Below are 22,964 nucleotides of genomic sequence, written 5' to 3' on the forward strand. Positions count from 1 at the left end.
TCCTCCTCAAGCTAGATCCGCTGTAAGACGTGACATTTCTGCATGTTTGCTTCTGATATGCGCACAGGAAGTCAACACAGCTAGGCGCCTGGCACTGTAACCTTGTAGCTGTTGAGTTAGATCTGAGGCCACAGAGACACAGGTTCATAACCAGCCACAGATATATGTTCTGATGTGCAAACGCGTCGTCCTCATTAACCAGCAATTCCACTTTTTGTTGAAGTATACATACATGATTCCTAAATATTCCTCATAGCATTTTTAATTTAAAATTTAAATGCTCAGACTCATCAAAGTCCAAAACATCCCAATAACTGACATGCTATCTAAACCTGCCAAGAAAAGACAAGCAGCAACTAGAAATGTGCAAGCAAACTGAACAGGAGCCATACATACACTTTAGGATTACTTACAACTTTGATTTTTCTACTCATCCATGACTGAACCTGCTTGAGCCAAATTCAGGGTTGTGATAGTCAAAGTATTTCTTGTCATCCTAGATGGGATACAAGTCTACTGCCTGGTACACCCATGTCCTTGTTTACTGTATACTCTGGCAGCTGTGAGTCACTAATAACTCTGACCTGATGTGTGCAAGATGTGGAAGGAGAACTAGAGTGCCGGGTGGAAAACCCATGGAGACACTTCACTTTCATTCCATTCACATTTTACCTAAATGTGATCAACTAAATTACCATATTGTTAGTAACTCTTCCTGGGGGAAACCCCTGATGCCATCAAGCCAGTTGATATTTAATTCCTCTAGCATGTTTTGCGTGTTCCCCTGGGACCTCTTACAGTGAACTGTGCTTTTTACACCTCCAGAAGGTCTAACCACATATCCAGTCTTAATCTGGAGAAGCAATGACAAGGGCCTCCAATATTCCCAAACACCTCACTCTGTCTTGAAGAGTTAGTCTAGCATCCCCACATGTTAACCTTATTTTGACTGTTTGTAAACGCAATCTCATTTGTTTGGTTCACCGACAAAACCCGCGAGGGACAAATGAGGGCCGACAAACCCGCTAACTGGTTTTCGACAAATGCGCGCCGACAAAATCGCGAGGGAGGCCAAGAGAGTGAGACGCGTACGTGCGCATTATGTACACATTATGTGCTAGGTTATAACTGTTATAACTGCTGATGGCATGCCACAAACAAATAACTCCGTCGTGGGTTGGCATAACACGTCGTATACAAAGCGGAATTACTAGCAGTCAGGCAGCCAGCAAGTCTAAATACGCTCAACTATCAAGACATCTTGCTGCAATTCTTCCTAAATATGCAGGGCGTAATCTTAAGGACTATCTGCGTGCCGTGTCTCATAATATTGACTTCTAAAATAAACATTATTATATATGCTTTAAACTAGTAATTCATATTTAATGAAACTTTCGCGATTTTGTCGGCGCTATTTTATCGCCGCTCATATGTCTATCGCGCAAATGTCAGGTCACAATTTTTTTAGTCACTAATCAGAATTCATCCCCAAAGGGGGGATGGGGATGTAGACCAAATGGTAAATCAACAGCTTCATCCATGAACTTGCATCTCTCTTCAATGCTATGCTCTCGTATGTCTCCAGTAACTATACTGACTTGTTAATCTCCTAATCAGCTTTTATTCACAGATGAACACGACCACCAAGTACTTGAACTGCTCCACTTGGGACAGCTGCTCAATCCTTAATCCTTTGTAAGAGAATACCACAACCTCAGAATTGGACAGCTACTTCTTATCCTGTTGTAAACTGTTCTAGTGTGCACCAGAGACTACAGTCTGATAATGACAACGTCATCTGCAAACACAAGATGCATTCTGTAGCTTCGTAGTTTGTATAAGCCTTAGTTGCACTTTCATATCCAGAAGGAGGACAGGAGAATCTTTAGCAGAATTCAATATCTGCATTAAATAGACTGAACGCTTGATGAAGCCTCCTAAAGATACCAAGCAGTGCATAATCATAACCTCCATTTCAATAAATCATATATAGGCACAATTAACTATTTGTGGAAGGGCTTGTTTCAAAAAGTGCACCCAACATGCACGGAGGCAAAATTGGGAATGGCACCTTTTAATTACTGTGGTGAACGGAGGGTCAACAAGATACATTCTCCAGTCACATGTGCAAAGCATAGTGTAACTCATTTATACAGTGCCTTGAAAAAATTTTCATCCCCAGCCTTTTTTCCACAAACACGATTATGGTAACCTGGGATTTTGATTAGTTCCATAGCATTATTAAAAAAGGAAAGGGTGTTGTACCGTGTTAACCATTATGAATGAAGCGAGAAGTCAAGCAAAATGACACCTTTTATCAGCAAACTAAAAAGATTACAATATGCAAGCTTTCGAGGCAACTCAAGATGTAATCATCTTGCCTGAAAATGGGGCAGAGTTGCCTCGAAAGCTTGCATATTGTAATCTTTTTAGTTTGCCAATAAAAGGTGTCATTTTGCTTGACTTCAGTACATTAAAAAAGGAAAGAAAATTATACATAATTCATTTTAAGTCGGTCCACTGATGCTCTGCCAATGTGCTCTTGGTCAGTTGTTTTGAAAAACAAGTTTCCTACTCAGTTAAATCTCCCCGACAGAGGTTAGCAGGCTTTCCTCCAGATCCATTTGTATTATGCAGCAGTCACCTTCCCATTGATCCTGACCCAATTTCCAGTCTCTGCTGCTGAAAAACACTTCAATTACGTGGTGCTGACCACAAGCACATTCCACAGTGGTGATGACTTCACCTGGCGGATTTGCAGGGTCAGATTTACACCACACACATTGCATTGTCTTCAAGCCAAACAGTTCCACTTAAGTCTCATCAGACCACAAGTTATCTGCCACATCTTTGCCGTACGCTTCAAGTGATATCTTTTAAATTCTTTACAGGAAGTACAGCTGTGGCTGTTTCATTTTCACTAAAAGGATCCATGAAGGCTCTTTTTGTGCAATGGCTTTCATGAACATCCTCTCCAATCACAGTCACTGACATCTGCAGCTCAATCAGAGTGATAAATGGCATCACATAGTCACTGAGCAAGAATGGCACTTGTCAAAGAGGCTAAGGTTCAACAGCTGTCCTGATCAATACATTGAAGCTGTAGTTTCAGAGGTTTTCCACTTACGTTTGATGGTCTTCACGGACCACTGAAGAATGTTCAGTGCCTTTGTACGCATATAACAGATCTACTTTGAATGCGGTTTTGTCTTTATTTTGTGGAGGAATCCCTTAAGACTACTGGAGCTCAGGGACAGAGGGTGTGATGAGTCTCATAAATTAACTGACAGCAAGTGAGCCACCATTGTCTTACTTATGTCTTTTGACTTGGCACAATGTACCCTGTTTGAAAGATCAGCTGTGAAAATTCTTACTTTAATATATCGTACATTTAAAATGCAAGGTGATAAAATGCGAAAATAGCTTTGGAGGATGAATACATTTTCAGATCTTAGATCTTATTAGAAGTACTTCCAGAGTAAGACCTGAACTGTGAACAATGCTAATACCTTGCCTTGCTAGGTCATATGTTTAACGGAGGTCCTAGTGGGGGAATCTTTACTTACTTTTCAAAGAGTTTTTGATTTAGAATTATTTTTAAGATTTGAAAAAAAAAAAAAATAATAATGATGTCATCCGAGGTAAAAATACCGTAACCAGCCAGTTCATTAATGGAGCAATTATGTACTTTATAACAACATTCATGATCTAAGGTAGTAAGCAAGACCATGCCAAGGAGAAGTGTGCTGACTCTGGCATCCAATTTCCTCATTACAGACAAAAAGGTGGCATTGATTCGAGTGAAAGACGGAGTTGGCAGCACAACTCCTTGTTCTCCAACTGACTTCAAGGGCGATGTGGGTGTGATTATCTGTAATTATCAAGCTAAGTGTTTCATATCAAATGGAACTACTTTGTCATTTTAAAACAAGGTGACTTTCAGAAGGCAGGCACACCTATAGGCCTTCCAATTCATGTATGTGCTTGCCTAGAATATTCCAGCTACACAGGAAATTAAAGGAAATGCACATTTGTGTTTCTCATTTTTAAAACCCGATCAACTGTTTTAACTATCCCAGTGAGCAATGCTGGCACTACGTTCTCCAAAGTCAGCAACGAAATAAAGGACATCTTATCATGAAAGAGTGCATCATTTAACAAAGTCAAGGGCTGACATGATAAAAAAAAAAGTGTTAAGGAAGGAAGGGCAACAAGGATGAAGTCTAACATCTGCACTATGAAATTTTCTACATGACACATAAGGAAAAAACTGGTCAAATAGATTACCTCAATTCAAAGTACTTGGATAGTTATCAGATATTTGCAATTCAGTTGTCCTTACAAAACATTCCCTATGATGACATATTATACTGGAAACAACGGGGTTCCTGCCCTGCTAGCTTCGCTCACATTGTGAAGGGAGGGCTGAACGCACCCCAAGGAGATGCGGCCGCTCCTACGAAACCCCCTCTTAAACGGTAGCAAACAAATAGTTTTGTTTTTACCTCCTCTTTGCTCGATCAGCTGCTGGCTTGCTGCTGCTGTGCCGCGTGATCTGCCTCTTGTGCGGCGCTTTGGACATTTAAAAGCCTGTTCAGCAGCTGTCCTACTCTGTTTTTAATTTCTGGCCCCAGGTGTGGTTAAATCTTTTGGCACAAAGTCCCATCTTGCATCTTCTTGATATTTTCTAGTTTATAATTTTAAGAATCTGAAAATCTAACATCACATTAAAGTTCAATAAATTCTAAAAAGAATCATACCAAAACATATATGTAGGTTTTAAAATAAGCCCAATTTAAAACGTGAGAGATAAACGTCACCGCTGCACTTTTAGGCTTAACACTAGAATTACCAGAGCCTACGAAAAAACTCATAATTCCGTCCCACCTTAAACTGCTTCTTAAGTTGTTTTTTTTTTTTATATATATATTATAGATAGAGAGAGAGAGAGAGAGAGAGAGAGAGAAGTTCTTAATTTTGCCAGAGTTAATAAGAAGCTGCAGCAAACCAGTTTGCTAAAATAAACAAACACTTTATTCTATGAGATGTAGAGACTCGCAATGCATCACAGGCGTTGTAAAGTTGGAGAATAGTCTAAAATGTGGGCTTCAGAAGTGATATCAAAGTCACTTGACAGAACAAATAACAGGAAACAGCTAAGTAAATAAAGAAATAAAATCAAAATGGCATTATACCAAGTCATAAATTAGTTTAGGTAGCACGAGATGTCTCTGTCAAATGTTATGGTGAGAAGCCTGAATACTTAACACAAGAGGCTGATTTCACTTTGTATTTGGTTACTACACAATTTGCTATTTATATAAAAAAAAAAGTAAAAAAAATAAATAAAAACAACCTAGCAAGCAAGGTTCAAAGTAAAAAAATATTATCTGCATAAAAGGATACTGCAAAAGTGTGAACATTAGGAATTAAGCCAGAGTCTAAGCTTTTTTTTTTTTTGGAAAGGCACTACTTATAGGGTACAGGGTATAAACTACTCAAAAAAATTAAAAGAACATTTTCAAAACATAGTAGATCACAACGGGAAAAAAAATCCTGCTGGATATCTATACTGATATGGGCTGGGTAATGCGTTAGGAGCAAAAGGATGCTACATTGTTTTGATGGAAATTAAAATTATCAATCTCCAGAGGCCTGAATTCAAAGACACCCCAAAAATCAAAGTGAAAAAATGATGTGGCAGGCTTGTCCATTTTGCCAAAATTTATTTGCAGCAACTCAAAATCGCACTCAGTAGTGTGTTTGGCCCCCACGTGCTTGTATACATGCCTGAGAACTTGTGCATGCTCCTAATGAGACGACGGATGGTGTCCTGGGGATTCCCTCCTAGATGTGGACCAGGGCATCACTGAGCTCCTGGACAGTCTGAGGTGGAACCTGGTGGAATCAAATGGGCTGAAACATAATGTCCCAGAGGTGTTCTATTGGATTTAGGTCAGGTGAGTGTGGTGGCCAGTCAATGGTATCAATTCCTTCCTCCTCCAGGAACTGCCTATCTACTCTCTCCACATGAGGCCGGGCATTGTCATGCACCAGGATGAACCCAGGAACCACTGCACCAGCATAGGGTCTGACAATGGGTCCAAGGATTTCACCGCAATACCTAATGCCAGTCAAGGTGCTGTTGTCTAGCCTGTAGAGGTCTGTGCGTTCCTCCATGGATATGCCTCCCCAGACCATCACTGACCCACCACCAAACCGGTTATGCTGAGCAAGGTTACAGGCAGCATAATATTCTCAATGGCTTCTCCAGACCCTTTCACGTCTGTCGCATGTGCTCAGGGTGAAAATGCTCTCATCTGTGAAAACCACAGGGAAGCAATGGTGGACCTGCCAATTCGGGCATTCTATGGCAAATGCCAATAAAGCTCCATGGTGCCAGGCAATGAGCACAGGGCTCATTAGAGGACATTGGGCCCTCAGGCCACCTTTATGAAGTCTGTTTCGGATTGTTTCGTCAGAGACATTCACACCAGTGGCCTGCTGGAGGTCATTTTGTAAGGCTCTGGCAGTGCCCATCCTGTTCCTCCTTGCCCAAAGGAGCAGATACTGGTCCGGCTGATGGGTTAAGGACCTTCTACAGCCCTGTCCAGCTCTCCTGGAGTAACTGCCTGTCTCCTGAAATCTCCTCCATGCCCTTGAGACTCTGCTGGGAGACACAGCAAACCTTCTGCCAAGGGCACGTATTGATGTGCCATCTTAGAGAACTTGGACTACCTGTGCAACCTCTGTAGGGTCCAGGTATCGCCTCATGCTACCAGTAGTGACACTGACTGTAGCCAAATGCAAAACTAGTGAAGAAACAGTCAGAAAAGATGAGGAGGGAAAAATGTCAGTGGCCTCCACCTGTTAAACCATTCCTGTTTTGGGGGTCGTCTCATTGTTTCCCTTCTAGTGCACCTGCTAATTTCAATAACACCAAAGCAGCTGAAAATGATTAACAACCTCCTCTGCTACTTAACTGACCAAATCAATATTCCAGAAGTTTCACTGACTTGATGCTATACTCTGATTAAAAAGTGTTCCTTTAGTTTTTTTGAGCAGTATATATATATTCATATACTGTATATTTGCAAGTAGCAATGTTGCCTTGATGCTGCTTCGCATCTCTGGTGGCACCTCTGATTTTCCCCACCTATTCAAATATTTGTATTCACATGTTAACTGTCATCTCTAAAATGTCACACAGCGAGTGTCGTTACTCTATTGTATGTGCCATGGCACAGATGTGAACATTTATTAAACTAATAATGCTTGCTGCCTGTTAGCCAAGCAAACGAGTAACGCTGGTATGCCACCTATTGGCATGTATTTTGTAATGCACATATTATTAAAATCCATTGCATTTTTCATTTCAACAGATGGCACATTACACATATTAGCACTTCTTTTACAAATCCCATACCAAATGGTATTTAACAGAGACAACAGAAACTGAACAGACACACATACATATTTCTCCTTTTATTAAGAGAGATAGTAACAGCAAGTTAGAAATGTGCCTCAAAAAGTAAGGCTCATGCAGGTTAAGAACATATTAAAGATCTATATGAATGGACAGTTGGGACTGGGCATAATTTTGGTCTGAAACCCCTACAGATTATTTTTTTTTCTGTCCACCTGATTGTTTCATTGGGCTTGCATTTGGAGACCTTAAAAAAATGAGTCTGTATTTAAGGACTATACGTCTCTTATTAATAGATAGATCTTACATAAGTAAGGTCGTGTACATTATTTGTTAGGTGCAAACTATTTTCATCTAATTTTACTTTTTCTTAGCTTGTGACCATTTTTTTACCATCATGTAAAGCCCTTTGAGCTACATCTTTAGTATGAAACTCACCACAGCTTCACAATTGAAAACCTGACAACAGCAGCCATTCAGTGAGCAGAATGAGTAAAGCAGGCTTGACATATGAATGAGTAAAGCAGGCTTGACATAGTCATTACACATTCCATGTAGAGAAGAGTCTGATATGACATGAGCCAGCAAAAGCATCCACGACACAATTCAGACATTATGGTGATTAATGAAGACAGTGCCAATGATTTAATACGGTAAAAACACACATTCATGCTTCAAGGAAGGGAACCAAGTAAACTGACCTGTATCTTTTCTAGTAAGTTGCTAATTGGCTGGACAATCCAAACCAGCAAGTGCAGACAATTGTAGAAAATAAAAAAGGGAAACTGGAGCTTGACACATCCCACAGATGCTGAAAAGAAAATTACAAGGAAAGTGGCTGAAAGGTGCCTCATTTAACAGTAAAATGTAAAGGTAAGTAAAGCTAAAGGCATGTTATTCACCAGCTCCTTTGGTCACTTCTGCCAGCTCAAGAAAAGGGTCCAATAGGTAGGAAGTTTTCTATATATATATATATATATATATGTAGTTTTGGTAAGATTGCTTAACAATATATGTTGTATTTGCGGTGAAAGAAGAAAAATTCTTATCAAGAACAAAAGTAACCATCAAATAACTAGAATGTACAATTGTCAGGCGCTGTAACCACAGGCAATAGATTAGGCACTCGCTTTACTTTCATTGAGTTGAGAGTATCAGCACTCGATTATTAGGCTACTTAGTGCATGATGGTGTCATAGTCCAAATCCAGGTATCAGCAAAGTATGAGTAGTCACATCAATAGGATTAAACATACCAAAAGCACAAAGCACAATGAAAGCAGGTGGCAGACTCATCTGCTCCGACAACTAAGTTGTTTAATGTGCTAATTACAAAGGATGATATAAAATTGAATTATTTCTATCTGAAACCTTTCCAAGTGTCTGACTCTTTTTATGATAGTAATTTAAATGATGGTAAGTGTAGCTAGCAGGGTAATAAACATGCAGGCTGGTAGTGTTCTGGTTTTGGTAGCCAGTGATGAACAAATGGCAATGTGGGCACAACATGCTACTTGGTATTCTCCAGTACATGCCTATAGTCTTACAGTTAAATATGGCAGGAAAGAAAGATGACTGCTATTCCACTCTCCAGTCTTCCTGAATGCTTTAATTCTAACAGAGCTCATTAGAATTCTAACCCTCACATTCCTGCTATTTATAGTTTCACTTCATAGCCATTCATCCAATTGTCCCTCTATCCCTATTGTAGCTTCTAAACTGTGATTAAGAGACATAACACAGCTAAGCAGAGGTGATAAAAATATTTGTGGATTAATTTAATATTTAAGGTTTACACAGAAAAATGTTAGAACCTCAATAATCATGTTATGTTGTAATCATATTAACAGAGTACAAAGAATTAAACAGGATAAATGCAACATGACCAAGTGTACAATATGCTGAAACATCTTTACATTATTGTCTGGTTCTATTTAAATGTGATTTTCCCTTAATGATGGTGTCAGATTCCCACAACTTATTACCCTCAGCTTCCTTTTGCTTATTGTACCGTCATTATTTTGGGCCGAGTACCTACTGGATGTGAAGTGTTTGGTATTCTCTTTGTGCACGTTTACAGTTTTTCCCTCAAATGCTGTCAGGTCATTTTTTTGCCCAAGTTGCTGAGATTAGATGGATGGTGAGATGAACCAACATATCATGAAGGGCACTGCTCCATGGTTTAGTTTAATTTCTATATAGGAACTCTGATGGGGTTCAACACAGTAGCAGCAGTTCATCACAGGGTCCACTTAAGCACATGTATACAGTATACACACACTTCACATTCACACCTACACCCGTGATATACAAATTTAGAATTGGCAGTTAGCTTGCTAAACTTGTCTTTTAGGACATGGGAGGAAACCTACACAATAACATTTAGAACACTTGTGTCCTGTTTTATGTGTTGTACAGTATTTACCCCATTTTATGACATCCACTGCACGCCCAACCTACCTGGAAGGGAGTGTCTCTCTGAATTGCTTTTCTCTAGGGTACTTCCATTTTATTCCCTACAAGTGTTTTATTTGAAGGAGTTTTCTCTTGTCTTCTCAAGGCTATGCGGAGGGGGTGTCAAAAAACAGGACATGTTAAAGACAATCGAGGCATTCCTTGTGTGATTTTGGGCTATACTGTATAAGAAATACATTACTGTTGCCGTTGTTGAATGTGCAAACAGAATAAAGACCATGACAGTGAGGAGGGTCTTGGATGCAGGACACTGGATCTGTGAATTTGATTAAGCAGGATGGAGAATGTTACACTGAAAAAAAATACTGTCTTTAAATGATCTCTAAGGTACAAAATTAATTTTAGGTATGAACAACACCTATTGGAAATTTCATTTTCTTTAGGATTTAAATGCTGCTTCGTTTTATTGATTAGGTAGGGGGGCACTAAAAAAATATGTCAGAAAAAAAAAAATCCACACCTTTGAAAGAAAAAAAAACTGCCAATTTGCTAAAACAAGTCTAGGATTGCACTTAATGTTACACGCAGCAAGTTCAAAACAAACTAGACAAATGAATAAAAGGCTCAGTAATATCTTGAAATTAATTTTAAACCTATTCTGTTAATCTGTGCACTGTTTAAAGATGTCACCAGATCTAAGGGTCTAAACTATACTATACATGTATTACTATACATAACACGTTAATATGCACACATATAGAGAGTTTTCAATATAAAAAAAATGACTTTGTTTTTAACTTGATGAAACGTTAGACCACTATAGATTCTTACACTACATAATTTAGAAAACTGTACACAGTTTAAATGCTTTCTCCAAGATAAATGATGGCAAAGAGATAATATACCATGGACACTTGGTTATTTTCTTTATGAGTATTACATGCCTTTGAATTTTAGCCTACAAAACCATATAAATTAGAATATCGGAAATACAGTGTGTGACACAATCAATCCCCTATGTCACTGCTCAATTAAAATCGCACTTTGGTTTGATGTCATAGACTTCAAAGAGGTAGTTTTTTTAACCCATTATGGCTTACCTTTAGTACTGCTAAAAGCACCATTAGGATACAACCAAATACACATTTGGCTGCTAACAGTTTGAACAGTTGCAGAAATAAGCAAATAAAATCTAATGACTGGGGTTAGCCCATGTTATAATTGAGCATTCTTCTCATCACTTCTCCTCTTTTCAAGCATTTATTACTCATGCTACCTCTTCTGTCGAGAGACAGCAGGCTAGGCAGCAATTTACACCAATTGATGTACGCCTGAATAAGCTATCTATGGTTTGTCTTCCAGGTAACACTCTAGCATGCTGCTTCTGAAGAAAACTGAACCACAAGACACTGAAAGTAAAACAAAGCTGTGCAAAACCAGTACAGAAAAAACACACACACCACATCAAAACACAGAAACAGAGCTGAATGTAGGTCACCACATGCTAAACTTATGGAGAATAAGTGTTCACTGTGAAGAAAAATGCTTTTAAGTAAGCAGTCTAAAACATTTGTTTCATCTCAGAATAACCTTATAAAATGCACATGTAAAACAAATTATTATTTTTTAGCAATTGAGAACAAATTCTTTTTTAAACAAAAAGAATTCAGAAATAAATCAAGCTCTACAAGGAATGGCTCACTTTCTAGGAACAATTCTAAAGGTATTGGTTATTATTCTTAGTCCTATGGCAGCTTTTTCAGTGGGGTTGCAATAGAGTGTAATTAGATTCTGTAGACTACTGGGGCAGTTCTTACAAGTAATTGAAGAACACTGGTAAGAACTAGTTGGCAAAGATCTCGCCACCTGGCAGCCAGACATTTTTGCACTGCGTCGCGTGTAGCAGAAATTCTTCACCACTACCCTGAGTGGCTGAGTTCCAGTCACGGGTGACACCATTGTTTACCCATGTACGCTTTAGATTTTCTGCTGAGCCCCACTCCACAAACCGGGAGCCCTGCATACAAGGAAGAATAAAATGAGTAAGTAAGAAAAAAAGATTTAACTCCTGTTAAGGAATCAACTGAACATTTTGATATCAACCACATCATGATATAAAAAAGGTATCAGTGCAAGCATATGCGATTAAATCTTAATTATTACTAACCTCCTCTGTTCCAAAGTACCAAACAGACTGGACGTTACTATGCAGAGTAAGGTGCCTGGTTAACTGGTCTACTTCTCCACACACAATGTTAACCACACCTCCCGGGAGGTCAGATGTTTCCAAGACCTATGCAAAAAAAGAATAAGTAGGTATTTAACCTGTCACCCCAAAAGTCAATAGAGACAATATAAACGTGCAGGAATTTGTGGTTACATATTAAAAAGGCTGGCAGAACAGAGTGAAGAGGACAGAGATAGGCAAGTAATTCAAGGATCAACCAAGAATGAACTTAACAGAGTGATAGGATAATCATAGGAAGGTGTCTTGGCATCAACAATCACCTGGTACAAAGCAAGAGCTGGCAGAGGATTTTTGCCACTTGGCACCATTACAGTTGTATTGCCACGGGCAATTGCCGCTCCCATGAGGCTGATGAAAGACAGCAAAGGCTTCTCATCTGGACAGATGATTCCTATGACCCCAACTGGCTCCCTGCAACAAAGAGTGAAGCCATGGATAGGTGTCTCCTATAAAAGAAAGACAAAATAATATGCAAGTCCTATAAAGCTCTTGAAATTCACTTTATTAATGGACACATGAGAAGGAAAAAATGGCCATAGGGAGGCTGTAGTCTCTTTCACCTGAATTGTGCCTCCAAATTTATCACACAGTGCTGCCCAGTGAAAGAGTCTTGCTACACTGAGGTCAACTTCTTTCTGTGCTTCTTCTTTAGGCATAGAAGACTGGATACTGAGTGCACGGCTAAACTCATCTACTCTTTGCTCAAGGTTCTCTGCCAGGTAGTAGAGTATCTGTGCACGAACATGTGGGCCCTTCTTCTGCCAGCTGCAAGACAGAGAGCACAGCAGTAGGATTAAACACCATACACCTGCCAAATGAAAAGCAGTAAAAGAATTGTATAGTAGGATTATCTAGTACAAGAAGCACTTGCAGCCACTGACAAGTGCAGTGCCATTACAACACAGTTTATTGATTCTTAATGTCAGACACTTAACACTAGAATTACCAGAGCCTACGAAAAAACTCGTAGATCCGTCCCACCTTAAATCGCTTCTTAAAACCGTTCTCACCTCTCCGCCAGTGTCTTTTGTTAATCTAAATGTGCTGATAAAAGAAAAGCTGCAAGTAGCCGGCTATTCCATCCCCCCACCGATTTAGAACGTGCACAAACTTCTCCCCGCTCATGCCTTGATTGATTATCTGGGAGTGAGGTGGAGTTTTAGAGTGGAAATAATAGATCATTATTTGGAATACACGCATTTCACGTGTGTTACATTTCTACAGTAATCTGTGTAAACACATTTTTAAAACAGAAACGTTTTTCATATTGTAGTAGTAAATGACAAAATGTAGGCATAAACTATATAATGTATGAAGCCTGAAGTCCAAATATCAAAGAAACACTTTCACAAAGGTACAAATATAACAGAACAAGTATGCTTTTATTAAAAAATATAACTGCAGAAAAAAAGCCGCCTTAGCATGCCACATTGACACATATTTACTGCAATTGCCACGGTATTGTAATGGTATCAGCGGTTGACTAGTAATCAAAAGGTCATGAGTTCGATCCCGCACGACTCGGTTTTGAGAAGTAAACTGCTCTTATACTTGCTATTTTAGATTAAAAACATACATTTGATTCAGTGTGTAACAGCCAGTGTCATTTATGATACTTGTAAAGGTTATTTTTTTTTTTTTTATTCACTTTTCATTCTCTCAGTTGTGTTCAGGATCCTTCCCTACCCATATCTGACACTGCTATTTTCACATAAATATGTGCTGTAGCTGTGCAGCGTACTTGTGACTGCATTCTTGTACCAATGCTTGCGAACTGAAGTGCCTGCGTGCACTTTTCGTGGCATTACACGTGTATTTTTTGAGCATGCCCGTGTCGCTCAAACACAGGAACATATGTTGGTGTACAAGTATAACAAAACAAGTGCACATTTATTCTAGACTATAAGCGAAGAAAAAATAAAGCAAGTTACAGTAGGCGTTTGATACGACAGCTTGTGTGGGGCAATGCTAAGAACTGCTGATTTCCGATCCGTGCTATATAAAATCATCACATTCAAATATTAACAATTCCCACACACCCTTCCTACATTTACGACGCGTACTTGTTGCAGTTTACACATCTCTCTGTGCTATGGTTCTTATTACATTGAATTAGCACCTGACACTGTACTTTCTTCCCTATATAAATAACATTCGAGCTATAGCGCGTCTCCAAATAAATCACATTTGAGCTATAGCGCGTCTTTATGTGAAAACAACAGTGTCAGATGGGGTGGGGGGTCGTGAACGCGACAGAGAATGGAACTGAATAAAAAAAAAAGCTAACCTTTACAATTATCATGCATTTACACTGGCTCTTACAGACTGAAATCAAACGTATGTTTTTATTCTAAAATAGTTAAGTACATGCAATATTATTTTGAAAACGAACAGCGTCAGATCGGGTTTGAATACACGCCAACACTGTTACAGAAGGAGTCAACTTATTCTGTGCAGCAGTTTCAACGCACAGTACATGCAATATTATTTGAAAACGAACAGCGTCAGATCGGGCGCATATTCAAATCTGATCTGACGCTGTTCGTTTTCAAATTATATTGCATTAGTGCAATGATGTTTTTACATATATTGTCTCCTACATTCATCTTGCGGTTTGTAATCAGTGACCACGTGTTTTTTCCCCTATCTTGCCAGTTCGCACATGTTGCTGTATGGTGGTGTTTCTTTTGTACTCCAGGACATGCAGAGGACAGAATAGTACAGAACAGCAAGTTCAGCGCTATATGCAATCAGACAGACAGACAGGCAGAGAAGGCACTAGATATATAAACAAACAGGGAAGGCACTGTATAATAGATATATAAAAAACAGCTAAGAGGATAGATATATAGATAGGAAAGGCACTGTATGATAGGCAGACAGGGAAGCTCCTATATAATAATAAAATTACTGTTATTACTATATAGATAGACAGAAAATTCAGGCAGGCAGAACGCCGAAAGTTTAAAAAAAAAAAAAAACATTTTCTCCTCAGTGGCGAATCGAACTCAGGTCTCTTGAGGTACAGCAAGTCTGTTGCGCTCCAAGTGATGAAATCTTACCAGTACGCCACGGAAGCTGTTGTAACATTTTTGAACCTTTTATGAAAGTGTTTATTTGATCTTTGGCCGTCAGGTTTCACACATGTTATAGTTTATGTCTACATTTTGTAACATTTATTACTAAAATATAAAAAAGTTTCTGTTTTAACTATGTGTTTACCCAGATTACTGTAGAAACGGAACACACATGAAATGCGTGTGTTCCAAATAACAATCTATTATTTCCACTCTAAAACTCCACTTCACTCCCAGACAATCGAGGCATGAGCTCGGAGAAGTTCGTGCACGTTCTAAGTCAGTGGGGGGATGGAATAGCCGGCTGCTTGCAGTTTGTTTTTATCGGCACATTTACAGGACAAAGGAGGCTGGCGGAGAGGTGAAAACGGTTTTAAGAAGCGATTTAAGGTGGGACGGATCTACGTGTTTTATCGTACACTCTGGTAATTCTAGTGTTAAAAAGCACTTACAGCGAACTTTATTTGTTCCCAGGGGGAAATCTGGCATTTTACATAAGCTCTTTAAATAAATACATACATAAATAGATAGAAAATTTTAAAATACACACACACGCATTATGGCCTGAACACAACCCAGAATGACTAATAAGCAAGAAAATTAAAAAGAAATCTTCTGACTTGGCATTCACAGTACCAGTGAGGCATTAGTACTGCCATTGATATGAAAAAGCCCCCAGTAGAATTTCTTGACACACTTCTGCTGAATAATTTGTTGGCTGAAAGTACTCACTTATTCACCATGCACAGAAACCTGCATACACTAAACACAAATAAAGGAGTAGACAGACCCAGACAGGGCTTTGTTGGCAGACTCTACTGCATTTCGAATGTCCTTCCTGCCACCATCAGGAATATAGGCCAAGACGGAACCATCTGATGCAGACACAACGGGACGGGAGTATCCTGAATCAGGGCGGCATTGCACACCACCAATGTACAGCTTGTAAGAACGATCAACACTAAAAGAGAAAAAATAACTTTGTAAAGCTAGAATATTCATTCTTTCAAACAAGCAGAAAGTACACCAGGTCACACTTACCTTGGAGTTCCTGACACTTCTTGATTTTTTCCTGTGGGTATTGGGGGTTTGTCAAAAGATGAACCAAACTTCTCTAAATTTCCCTCTGCCTGTAGCATGGGCTTTGCTCTCACAGCCCAAGTTGGTCGAACAAATTCAAAGAGGCCCTGAGGTAACAGGCACAGAAATAACTCAAAGATTTTCTGCCTTCTGAAACAACTCCATAATAGAATATTTTAACCAAGTAACTGCCCGCCCCTATGTAATTTTCGTCTACACAAACCTATTGAGAATCCATGGATATGCTAATATTGCTTTTATACTGATGCTCGTGTCTAATTTTAGATTTTCAAAAACACCATGGCAGCACCAAGCCATGTCAGGCTTAAGGAGTAAAATTTTCTGTTACTCTAACAGAAGAAAAACAAAAAAAGTAGAGAACATGACTAAAAAATGGAGGGCATAAGGCTGCTAGATTAGAGGAAGATGTGCACTGGGAAGTTTCAAGAATTGAGCAGGGCACAACATGTTCAATGTAAGCAGCATTCTAAAAAAGGGTTAAATCAAAGCAATTAAGTTAAAAAGTTTTACAAAATTAACATATATTCACCAATATTCTCCTAAATACTGTACATCAGTCACAGGCTGCATGATGACATGATAGTAAATGCTGCTGCTTCACACTTGAAGAGTCCTGGGATCAAATCAGAGTACTGTACATCTGGGTGATTTTAGACTACTGCAGCATTTCCTCCAGTATCCCAAAAACACGCAGGTTACAGTGGATATAAAAAGTCTACACACCCTTGCCAAAAATGGCAGTTTTGTGTGATAAAAAAATGAAACAAGAGAAATCCTTTCGGAACTTACTCCACCTTTATTGCAGAAGTGCAGTCTATACAAAGGTTAAAACAAATCAGAAAGTGTTTAGTGAAAGAAGGAAAAAAAAAATCATACAAAAATCTGGTTGCATTAGTTTGCACACACCCTGGACTAATACTTAGTTGAAGTAGCTTTTGATTATATTTCAATACTCAGTCTTTTTGGGTAAGAGACTATATGGTTGGCATATTTGGACTTGGCAATTTTTGTTCACTTCTCTTTGCAAAAAATGTCCAGATCTGTCAGACTACAAGGGCATCTCGCTATGCACAACTATCTTTAGGTAATCCCACACATTTTCAATTGGATTAGGGTCTGGGCTTTGGCTGGGTGATTCCAGAACATTTATCCTCCTTTGATGAAGCCACTGCTTTGTTGATTTGAATGTATGTTTTGGGTCATTGTCATGCTGAAAGGTGAAGTTCCCCGTCATCTTCACCTACTTGGCAGATGCTAGAAGGTTTTGTGCCACAACAGACTGATATTTAGAGCTATTCAATGATTCCATCCACCTTCACTAAAGCCTCAGTTCTACCTGTAGAAAAGCAGACCCAAAGCTGCCTCCCTAATGGGTATGGTATTCTTTTGATGATGTGCTGTGCTATTTTTGCATCAAACATACCTTTTGAAATTATAGCCAAATATTTCAGCCTTGGTCTCATCGGACCATAATACATTTTTTCACATGGTTGTGGGAGACAGCGTATAGCTTTTTTCAAAGTTTAGCCGGATGTTGATTTTTTTCTTTGTGAGAAAAGGTTTTCGTCTTGCTACTCTACCCCACAATCCAGACATATGAAGAATAAGAATGATTGTTGTCACGTGTATGGAACAACCAGTACTTGTCAGGAAATCCGGCAGCTTCTTTAATGTTGTTGCAGGCCTCTTGGTGGCCTTTCAGAGAAGTGTTCTCCTTGCCTTCTCTTCAAACTTGGAGGGATGTCCTTATCTTGGTACAGTCACTAGCCAAGTTTCCATCCAGTTTTTTGCGACGTTTTGTTATCGACAAACAGAATATACGTAAAAAAAATGTGTGGAATTTGCTGTCTCCAGCCTGTTTCCATCCAACTGGCTTTCTATCGATAAAATGGTGTGCGTGATGACGTCATCCCCTCCAAAACGAACTGTCACATAAGTTTTGTTGTATCGTGAAAAAAATCTGCCCTTGAGCCGTTTCCATACATAATTTTGTGTATGTCGCAAATTATCTACCTTTTGTTTTCCACGTTACACCCCCTCCACTAAACAAAGAAATGGAGAGATTATTCAGACAGCTTTTTTAAATTTGCCAGCTTACTGTTATTTCAGTTTCACAAATAATTGGAATTGTACATAATATTCGAAGACGACAGTAGAATGAAGCAGTTGCTTGTCTGATAGCCATAGAGCTCGAAGAAAGTACCCCAGTGCGACGAAACCCACGAGTATGGGAGAGACGACAGAATAAGACCTTCTGGGAGGAGGTGGTGGGGAGACACTTCACAGAAAATCTCTGGCTGCAACATTTTAGAATGACACACCCGATGTTTGAGATGTTGTGTGGATTCATCAGTCCTGATGTTGCGCCCATCACAGGTTGTCACCGACCACCAGTTCCAACCCAAAAGCGGATTGCCATCGCCCTTCACAAGCTGGCAACCTGCGCCGAGTATAGAGTAGTTGGAGAAACTTTCGAGGCTAGTAAAACTACCGTCCATCGATGTGTATATGCTGTGTGCACCGCTATTAAAGAAAAATTAATGTGGCGTTATATAAAAGACTTCCGACTGTAGCGGAGGCCAATGAAATGGCATACCGCAATTCCTTGGTGCATCTTGTGCCAGAGATTTACGGTGCGCTGGATGGCACGCATGTGCCTATTCTTCCCCTGACGGAAGGCTACCGCGAAAACATTAATCGCAAAGGGTGGCCATCTATTGTTCTCCAGGCCCTTGTTGATGACAGGTGCATGAAACTAGACATTTGCGTTGGCACTCCTGGAAGTGCTCATGATGCAGCTGTGTTTGCAGCATTGGATCTGTACAACTGAATTAGTACTGTAACCTGCTTCCCTTAAGGTTTTTAATTAAAACTGAAATTTGAATTAAAACAAAATAATGACATTTAATCAAAAAAAACTAAAGTTAATATTAATGAGAGAATTTCTCATATATGCTAAAACATCTGCCATTTAATAATAAGAAAAAAATGTTTAGATAATGAAACACACGGTTTATTAAATATTTTGACTGGCACAGTAAATTACCTTTACGGTTTTTGTATTATTTAGACATCCTGAGAGCCATCCCCAGGCTACAGTTGATGTGGAGGGAGTTCTCTTTATCAGACCATGCGAACCGCTCCGCTATTCTCGTTTTGATTGCACGTGATGAAAATGTATCATGTGACACATTTATTTGCATTAAAGCCCTTTTTTTCCGACAAAAAGTGTTTCCAATGTAGTTTTTGCGACATCTGAAGTATCGATATGGAATTTATGCGCTAAAGTTAAACGGAAAAATATTATGTCGACATGTACAACATTTTATCGATAATTAGCATTTCCATCAGCTAAAATTTGAAGCGCTAAATATTTTTTCGAAAAAACTCCTTGGATGGAAACCTGGTTACTGTTGCGTCACATTTTCTAAACTTGTTGATGACTGTTTTCACTGTGCTCCAGGGGATGTTTATTGCTTTGGATACTTTTTTGTATCACTGTCCTGTCTGATACCTTTCAAAGATAAAATCCCACACACGTTTTAAAAGCTCTTTGTGAACCATGGCTTTTAGAATATGTTGCAACCAAGATGATATCACAATAATCCTACAGGAACAGCCAAACTTTATCTGAGCTCAATTAGAGCCACCCTAATTGATGTCAGGTCTATACGAACTACTATTTGACATGAGACTTATTGTTATGGGTTGACTGAATGCAACCACATCCTTAATTATTAAAAGAGTTTGCATACTAATGCAACCAAGTTTTTGTATGTTTTTTGTTTCTTTTTTCACTAAACAGTTTCTGATTTGTTTTCATCTTCTATGTATCGATTTCAATTTTTAAATAAAGGTGGAATAAGTTCTGGCAGGATTTACCTTGGTTTCATTTTCTTTTTTTTTACCAAAAAATCTGTAATTTTGGCAGGTTTGTGTACACTTTTTTTATCCACTGTAGGTAGGGGACTTAAACTGGTCCATCATGAATGACTGAGTGCATAAGTTTGTCAAGTGATTTTGGGCACTCTGCAATTCTGTATTGGGCCATGGAGCTTTTAAAAATGAATACAGCGCATACATGAATGGCTTGCACAGTGAATTGTTAAAACATCACTTACCCCTTTGGCCTAGTTATTATAGTAGTATGACACTAAAATGAATGCTTTTTTAAGCTATACACAAATACATTAGACACCAATCCAGGATACACAGCCTCAAAGAATACATACAAAACACATTTCCTTGAGACAGGAAACTCATAAAAGTACCACCCAAAAAGTAAATCAGAGCCCATTTCTTTAGTATTGTGATAACATGTTAGAATCAGGTTTACTAGTCAGCTATGCATTCATTTCAACATTCACCAGAGTAACGTCATGTGTCATGCATAAACAGAAAGAGCAAGCATTTACCATTCTGCTTCAGAAGCAAGATGCACTTGGTGCAATAATAATGCTCCTAGTCAGAATTTAGTTAAAAATAACAAAAAAATAAATAAGAAGGTCTACAGGAAGAATTACAATAAAATCGCATGAAGTGAGAAGCCAAGTATATTATGAAATGAGGGTCATGCAGTCATTTTTTGTACTGTCACAATGCCAAAGCTACTTGAGAATTTTCTGAAGGAGAAGAATGAGGAGTTATCCAGAAGGACAGCTAATTTTTTTTAAAAATGTTTTAAAACATATTCAAGTACATTAACACCAGACCATAGAGATAAGTAACATAGAACCTGAGTGCATCTTTAAGAAAAATGGAGAAGTAACCCAACTAGGCAGATAGGAGCTAAATACTTTCTGATTCAGAGGGAAAAGGGCTTTATCTATCTTTCTGTGTAATAATGAAAAACTGGTCGTACCTTACTTATTGTTTTCTATTATCCTCCAAAATACAATGGGTCTTTTTTATTTGATCTGACTGAATTACTAACTCATTTAAGTTCATTTTCCCAGACAGTTATTCTTATAGCTGACTTTAATATCCACATTGATGATCCTTCATGTAAGATGACAAATTAAATCTTATCCCTACTAGACAATTTTGATTTGATTCAGCATGCTGATATTCTTACCCACTCTGGTGGTCACAGATGTCTGTACATCAAGATTATATGTTGGCAACACTCACAGCACTGATTTGCACCTCTCTGACCATAAAGCCATATTGCCATATTCCTTCCACATTAGATAGTATTGTTGATCACTATAACTCTGCCCTCCATTTGGCACCAAATAAAATAGGCCCCTCAATACACAAGAATGTTTCTTTTAAATGCACAGCTTCCTTACTGTACACGTCCAGGGTTTCTCTGACCATCAAGAGCTTACAGAGAGACACTAACTGCAGCCAAGAATGCACATAAATGGTACAATAATCGACAGTGGCCAAAATACAAGGGTTTAATTCTCTATGGTTAATAAACTATTTCAACCTGTATCTAGTCCAATCACCTCTTCCACTAAAGACTGTAAAAAATTCTTTCACTTTTTTCCACGATAAAATTAAAAGTTTAAATAATTTAAATACAAATACATCCTTCATTGATATTTTCACTGTATTTCCTCTCAATCCAGCTCCTTCATCAAATTTACACCAGTGTCATCTACATTTATATAAGGTATACTATTTGTTTACTAGACTCTGTCCGCACTACAGTTCTCAAATCCTTCTTTCATGCTATAATCCTAACTATTACAACAATAATTAATACATCCCTTAAAACTGGCTGGAAAACAAGCTTAATAATGTATTAGACATTACTGCAGCATTTGATACTGCTCAACATGGACATTTTGCATATTTCTTTCACTGTGCCCATTGTGCACTGTTTAAGTCTTATCTGACTGACAGGAAAAAGTTTATTAGTCTTGGCAACAGCATGTCCAGCTCAGTGCTGGTTACACAAGGAGTTTCACAAGGCCCTGTCCTCAGCCTGCTGCTCCTCTAAGACATATTATTATTAGACATATTATTCATATCTTTGGACTGGGTTATCATTTATATGCTGAACTATTGCAGTGTTAATAGTGAAAGTTCATCAGAGCTTTCTCAGATCACAATTTTCCAGTGAATTAAAAACTTGAATGGAATATTGTTCTTTAAAATTAAACTAAAAAAAACTAATTCATGCTAATTGGCACTTAAAGCTCAACTTAAGAACTTATAGATTTTATTTGAAGAAAATAACTTTGCATACAATTGACTCAAACGTGACAAGCCTGAATTCAACTCCCATCCGAGAGTGAGAACAGCCAACAGCAAAAGCAAATGTTTAAAACAAATAAGAAGGGAGAATGTTCTTTTCCCCCCAGATATAAAAGCTTTTTCTAAAATTTTATTAATTAGATCTTGCCATACTCTAAAAAAGTTTTGAACAGATCAAATAGTATAGCCCATCAGTTACCCATTGACTTATAACAGGTGGGCAGGGATTCTTCCAGATGAGCAAGATAAGCCTGCGTGCTAGTAGTGTGGCATAGGCAATTACAATCCAATTGTCCTTTTCCACTATAAGCCCATCTGGGTGTACACCAAACACAGCTATTAATGGGTTAAGAATGATTGTGACACAAAGACGTTCTGATAGGTGTTCAAAGATTTTTGTCCATAATGTTTGGTGCACACCCAAAACATGTGGCTCAGTGAGGCTGGAACTAGTTTTCAATGTTCACACATTCCCCACCGTACCCTGTTAT

The 22,964-nt window shown here is 38.6% G+C and overlaps 2 protein-coding genes across 2 annotated transcripts in view; both read right to left on the minus strand.

The window, feature by feature from the left end:
* The window catches only part of LOC120541882, a 147,589-nt gene extending 139,387 nt beyond the window's left edge, over positions 1–8,202 (minus strand). Inside the window, exon 1 of the mRNA XM_039773828.1 lies at positions 8,128–8,202. The gene's annotated coding sequence lies outside the window, so the exon portion shown is untranslated. The remainder of the gene's footprint in view (positions 1–8,127) is intronic.
* Positions 8,203–9,177: 975 nt separating this feature from the next.
* Positions 9,178–22,964, minus strand: part of aldh16a1 (aldehyde dehydrogenase 16 family, member A1) — a 109,062-nt gene continuing 95,275 nt past the window's right edge. Inside the window, exons 11-16 of the mRNA XM_039773826.1 lie at positions 16,207–16,352; positions 15,956–16,126; positions 12,649–12,853; positions 12,349–12,534; positions 12,008–12,133; positions 9,178–11,857 (exon numbers count right to left, since the gene is read on the minus strand). Of these exons, the coding sequence (XP_039629760.1) occupies positions 11,684–11,857; positions 12,008–12,133; positions 12,349–12,534; positions 12,649–12,853; positions 15,956–16,126; positions 16,207–16,352 (1,008 nt within the window). The 3' untranslated portion in view covers positions 9,178–11,683. The remainder of the gene's footprint in view (positions 11,858–12,007; positions 12,134–12,348; positions 12,535–12,648; positions 12,854–15,955; positions 16,127–16,206; positions 16,353–22,964) is intronic.

Source organism: Polypterus senegalus, chromosome 13, assembly GCF_016835505.1.
Source record: "Polypterus senegalus isolate Bchr_013 chromosome 13, ASM1683550v1, whole genome shotgun sequence".
Classification (NCBI taxonomy): Eukaryota; Metazoa; Chordata; class Cladistia; order Polypteriformes; family Polypteridae; genus Polypterus; species Polypterus senegalus.